This window comes from Quercus lobata, chromosome 2 (assembly GCF_001633185.2).
Source record: "Quercus lobata isolate SW786 chromosome 2, ValleyOak3.0 Primary Assembly, whole genome shotgun sequence".
NCBI lineage: Eukaryota > Viridiplantae > Streptophyta > Magnoliopsida > Fagales > Fagaceae > Quercus > Quercus lobata.
In genome coordinates, this window is record NC_044905.1 from 74891008 (window position 1) to 74897621 (window position 6614).

A 6614-nucleotide genomic window follows, 5' to 3' on the forward strand; every position below is an offset into this window, starting at 1 on the left:
AGTATAACTCTGTTTACAAAACAAGTTCAACTTAATGTTCTTTATCATATTGTGGACCTTAAGGGTTGAAAGTGAGATCCAGGAGAATTAAATGGACAAGGAGATTAATATTTGCATGGTCCGCGACTAAGGATATCTATTTATCTAAATGCAATAGGGATCATGGTTAGGTGAGAAGAGCAATGCAATTTCCATGGAGAAAAGCTGCATTTCTAAAGTTCTTTCCCTGTCTGCAAATTTGCCTAACTGTTATTTCAAATGGATATGCAGAGAGACAAATCGTGCTCCTCAGGTGTTGGCTACCTAGTCTCTTAAACAAAGGTTTTGGGGTAGTTTTAATGTTGATTCTGGACCCAAGGCCTTTCTTGATGTAATTTCTGAGGATAGCAGCGAGTCCTCTTCTTTGGTATTGCCTTGATGTTCACTGCTTTGTATTTTTATAAAATCTTTTTCTCTTAGCAAATAAAAATGAAAGAGCACCTAGCCACGAGAGGAATTTTTTGGCTTGTGGCAAAGAGAGGCTTTTTAGAGTTGCTTTATATATTTATTTTACATCCTTCACCATGCCTCGTTATACGGATTGCTTGAATTGGCCAAGTATATATATTACCAACATCGTAGCTTATGTTCTATTACCAACAAAGGAATGAATCCATAGCGTTCTAAAAACTCATTGCGACAATACAAAACAAGGCAAAATAGAGAGAACAAATCAGAATAATCGAATGTAAAAGAGATGTCAATTTTTTTTTTTTTTTTGGATGAGAAGACTTGACTTTTTATTCATTATTTGTAAAAGAGGATACATCGTGTTACATGCAAACTCTACGTGGCTAAGACATTCCTCAAGCCATGCAACGTAATTTTCAACATTAGCTGCTGTTGGGCCAACAAGTGGGCCGCCGCATTTCCTAGCCTTTTGAAAAAGCAACATTTCTAAATCCTTTTGCGAGATGGAGCGTTCCAGCAACAATGTTTTGCACCGAAGACGACGCCTCGCCCAGACCTTGAAGCGCGTTACAGATAGGTTTAAAAAATATTAAAAATAATAACAATATTTACCACAAAAAAAAAAAAAAACAATGATAACAATAACTATATCTCGGTAATTCCCAGAAAACCCGCCCTTTTACTTATTAGATTCCAGACATGCCATTCTCAATTTTCACGCTGGAAAATCCTGTACGAAATCTGTTAACAATTTGCTGACAGCTGTTGTGACTTGCGAAAGACTTAGACTGGGCAAAATTCATCGATATGAGACGCATTAAACTAAGAGCATTCACATTGAAAATGTGAAAAATGCTAAATCATAATCTTAGCTGTCATTCCTTTAAAATATCATTCACATTAAGCATATTATTCTTAAAATTTTTGACATCTTTGTTACAGTGGAGTGTCATCTTTGACACCTTATTGTAGCAAGTTGTTAAAATTTTTTATTATTATTTTTTCTTTCTCTCTCTATGTTGGGTGTATTATAAAGTGGAGTATTAAAATAGATAAAGTAGTATTTTAAGATGCTAAATACTATATTTTTTGACATATTTGATGAGAATGCTCATACGAGTTACGACTAATATGATGAATAAAACACCAATTCTACTACTTTGCCCCAGAACACAACTCAATTTGTAACGCATACAGTACTAGATCAGAAAATAAAGAAAAGCCCCTTCAAATTTAAGCAAAATCCCAGTAATTCCCGGTAAAACACCAATTGGGTCGGTCTTAAATTCCGCAATAAATTCAAGTATTACTTTATGAAGTAATTCTTATTGAGAAAATCTAGAGACACGACGAAATAAATAAATCACCCAAATTTCAACCGGATTTTTATTTTTATTTTAGTTAGATTTAACAACTAGGTTTTTTTGATGATCGATTTAACCACTAGGTAAAGTGTAATGTAGAGAGGCCTCGTATTGACTATTGTGACATTATGGTGTTGATTGTGAATAAGAAATATATGTTAATATCTATGTAATCTACAAAAGGTAATTACGATTTGAAGCTTCGCATAAGCTTAAACACTTGAGAGAGTTCAAAGAAAGGTATTCCTTTGGTGTAGTTTTGGGCTCAATTACTTGTATAAAGTTATTCCGAGCCATATAACGAACCATCAAACTATTGTATCTTAGAAGAGATAAGTCAATAGAGAAGGTCTATACGGATTTACTAATTTTGCCAACTATAGAGGGTTTGAATCTCCTTAAATAGAACGAGATTTTTGTGCTTTTGTCCGACATGGTTAGATTAAAATTCCAAATTTCTTGTAGTTAAAATGTTATTTTATTATAATTTTCTTCAAAAAGTATTATTGTCTAAATTAGATTTTTACAATAGCAAGGAATATTTTATTCTTATTGTGTGTTTAGTGAATTGAAAGATTTGTACATATTTTTTTAGTGCTCGTTTGGGAGGAAATAATGGAATGAAATAGAAAGATTTGTGCATATTCAGCACTTTATTTTAAAATAAGGGGTCTAATAATAATATTATCATAAAATGATTTCATTGATTTCCCTCTATGTTACTTCCAAATAAGATTACTTACATTCCATTCATTTGCATTATTTTATTTTAAAATATTCAAACAATGTTACTTAATTCCATTCATTTTCTTTCTTTTTCATTTCTTTCCCTTGCTAAAATACATTCTTTTCCATTCAATTCTATTTCCTTATGAACTTCCAAACGAAACTTTAAGGTAGAAGGTCTGCTCCTAGAACAACAATGTTAGGATCACAAAAAAGTACACAACTTTTGTGAGTTGTGGCAGAATTTATATACTTGTGGCAAAAATTGTGTGTGTATATATATATATATATATTTTTTTTTATTTATTTTATGTTCGTATAGTTTTTCATAGAACGTACAATTATAGACGATTCAAAAAGATGCCTAGTGTTGCCAGTTGCAACTATGCAATCTGGCATTGCTTATGAAAGTTTGACTGTTTATTAGATTAGGTTCCAGCCATTTTTTTTGGGACTGAAGTGATAGAAAGGTTCCAGCCTTTAGCAGGGCACCATGTTGACATTTGTGTGTATGCTAGTTAAAAGTTTTGAATTTTGATAGCTTTGGAATGGAAAGACTTATTATTAGTTATAAAAAATTTATCCATAGATTTGACCTTAACTCCTTAACTTTTTATTATAAAAAAGTGATAATGTGTTAGCTTTTTTTTTTATAACGTGGTTCTTTTTTCTTATAAGAAACACATTATAAAAACAGCACCAAAACAAAGAAACCTCCCCTCAAAGGCTCTAACTCGTTTCCTTATCAAGTTGATAGCTTGATAGCTTGGAAAAAGGAAAGACTTATTAGTTATAAAGTAATTAACCATAGACTTGACCTTTAACTCCTTATCATTTTTATAACAAAATCATAATGGGTTTTTTTTTAAAAAAAAAAAAAAATTATTTATAAGAAACACATTATAAAAACAAAGAAATTATTGTGTATTTCCGGATTACTATAAATGTATACTCTCTTCTCTCACATGAATAGTTGGTCCCACTAATTTAATTCATGATGAGACCCACCATTCATGTGAGAAGGGAGACTACACATTTATGATACTTGAGAGTAGCTAATAATTTTCCATAAAAACAGCACCAAAAGAAACCTCGCCTCAGAGGCTCTAACTCGTCTCTTTATATAGCCATAAGCCATAAGCCATACTGCCATACGTCCCGCCCTCCTCAAACCCACATATATCCTCTATAATTCCTAATGCTCAAACCTCCAACTCCCAAGCAACCAACAAACTTTCTGGTCTCTGCAACCCTTCTTTCTTTCTATCTTCTTCTTTTTTTATTTATTTATTTATTTATTTTTTTCAACCTAACTTCAAAGCCTCATCAGCCATGAATCCGATGAGTTCTGCATCTGAAATTACAGAAAAAGAACTTACCTTGAATGGCCAACTCCAAGTCAGTCAAGAAAATGTCTTTGCCCATCATGAATCTGAAGGGGTTTCAACAGAATTGAAGTTGGGTTATGGTTCTTGCATCACCACAGAGAGGGAATTAAGTGAAAACTTGGTCAGTTTCTCTCTGTCAGAGACAGCTCGCGCAATCAAAAGAATGAAACTTGAAGAAGGAGAAGGGCCTAACGGTGTGTCATTGGAGTTGAAGGTTGGCTTATTTGATCCTTGGGTTATCAGGAAGAGGATCACATTTAGTGATACTAACGTCGTAAAGTCCAGGCTCTTGTTACCAAAATACTTGGTTGAGAAGCATATTTTGCGACAATGGGAAGCAAGCATTGAAAACATTAAGAATAATGGGGTTCGAGTTGCTGTTTGGGATTGTGATACCAAGTCCGAACATCAATTGCTGTTCAAACAGTGGGGTAATGGGACTTATGTACTCATTGAAAACTGGAATATGGGATTTGTGAGGAGGAGGGGCCTGAAGGAAGCTGATGAGATTGGACTTTACTGGGATCAAAGCAATTCAAGATTCAGTTTTACCATTCTCAAGCAGGCTTTAAGCAATTAGTCCTCCACTGTTGGTCTGCTTCATTTCCTTGCTAATTATGTACTGCATCTGGTCTGAAAGACTGAAACATTGTTATCTTTTAAGCTAATAAGGGCCGTTAGGTAAGGTTATTTTAGTAACGTTGTTTGTATTTTTTTGAAATATATGTTAGTGAAAAAGTGTGTAAAAATATAATATTATTTAAAAACTAAAAATATATTATTAAACAACTATACCAAACGGGGCCTAAGTCTTTGTTTTTTCCCTATGTATTAGCTTACAACGCAGAAGAAGAAATGGAGAAGAGTGAACCTATTTCATTCTTTTTCTTTTTTAAATCAGTTTCCTTTCCTATGTTCTTAATCCGTCATGCATGGAATTATCCAAAAAATAAAGCTAGATTCCGTAATAGTTTACAAATTAAATCCGAATAGAGGTCCAAGCAAAATCTGAATGTGATTTGATCAATTGTAGGTTTCTGTAGTCCAGGGAAGGGTTGGTTCTTGTTTCAATTCAATGTATTTCTATGCTTTTACTTCCGTATTTTTGGAGGCATCTAATTCTTCAGTTTTAGTTGTTTCCCATAAGGGCTGTGTTGCAGCATTTATTGGAACTGAAATAGTGGGGATGAGGATGAAATACATGAATAATGGGTGTAGAGAATTAAAGATTGGTCAACAGCTGAGCTGACAGCAGCTTATTATATTCTCTACAGTGAGATTCTGAGAAAGGTGCGTCCTTGTCTTGTTTGCATGTGTTTCATGTGGCCCATTATGAAACCTAGGGTACAACATTTGACATTACACCAGATATCTGGAATTATAAATGGGAAGCAATAAAAAAGAAGAAAAAAAAGAAAGACAACTCATGTTGAGTTGCAGTAAAAATTGTAAGAATTTTTATATTTCTAAGCATTACTCTTTTGACGAAGTACTCTTTGGACGAAGTAAATTATTAGAGTGTCAGTATCAATTGTGCTAAAAAAATGTTATTTTGATATTCTAAAAAATTGCTTTATCTATTTTAACATATAATTTTTCCATTTACCATACATCACATCTCTTATTTTAAGACATCACCTATTAAAATAACTTTAAAAACTCGTACCTTTTATTAAAATAAAATAGGCAGAAACACTATTTTGGTGTCAAAGTAAATTTAGTCCCTATATTTTAGGATCGGTCAATTTAGTCACTGTTATTTTCAAGTCATAGTCAATTTAGTCATTGCTGTTAGATGATTAACGAAATTTGCTTAGGTGGCAAATAGAATACACACATGGCATAAATTAAATTAAAATATAAATAGTTCTTTCATGTCAGCCCTTTCATGTCAGCTTCCACTACTATTAATTTCACCTGACTCTCTATCTCTCACATGACCCACGTACCTTCTCACTCACTGTCAAACACAATTGAATTCAAAATACACAAATTAAAATTCCAATCCCTAACCCACAATGAACATGAACTCCTTCATGGCCAAATCTCTTCTCGCCTAACTAAACGAAAAATACTGAGGAAACATCTTCAAGTCCACTATATCCCCTTTCATTTCTTCCAAGAAATACCTCACCTTGGGGAGCAAATTATTTGTAATACTAAAAGTCAACAACCCAGGTGACCTTATCACCGTACTAACCACTTCCTCATAAGAAAACCCCAAAGTATCTTCCACACTTGAAACCAATAGCACCACGGTGTGAGAAGTGATTGAATGAGGACCCACAAAACCCAAGTTTTGTAGAAAAGAGAAAGTGGGTCTTAATTGGTTTGGGACACTGGAAACTAAATTCTGGGGCATTGAGTTATGGACTTTGGAATGTGAAGAAATGGGATTCAGACCTCATTGAGAAGGAAATCAAAGGTGGGGTAGAGTTGGGAGTTGTGGGTACATGTCTAGAATTCGACCAAGGGAAGAGCGAGTGAGGCCAAAGGAAGAGAGGCATTGCTCGACAGAGTGGAAGGAAGAGAGTGGGGAGGAATGGAAATCTGGGTTGAGTTGGAGAACTTCGTGGGAATTGATGTTGAGGTTTTCAAGGTAGAGGATTTTCTGGCAGAAGAGGAGGCCTGAGTTTGAGGAGGAAGAAGAAGGTAGAAATCCTAAACACTGAAAGTACACCACCAT

At 34.0% G+C, this 6614-nt stretch overlaps 1 protein-coding gene and 1 pseudogene across 1 annotated transcript; one reads left to right on the top strand and one right to left on the bottom strand.

Annotated features, from left to right (window-relative positions):
* Positions 1-3872: 3872 nt before the first annotated feature.
* On the top strand, positions 3873-4508 carry LOC115970613 (B3 domain-containing protein At2g33720-like). Its single transcript, XM_031090219.1, has one exon. It carries the CDS (start codon positions 3873-3875, stop codon positions 4506-4508), a length of 636 nt encoding a protein of 211 aa, XP_030946079.1.
* Positions 4509-5984: 1476 nt separating this feature from the next.
* LOC115970620 lies at positions 5985-6614 on the bottom strand (annotated as a pseudogene).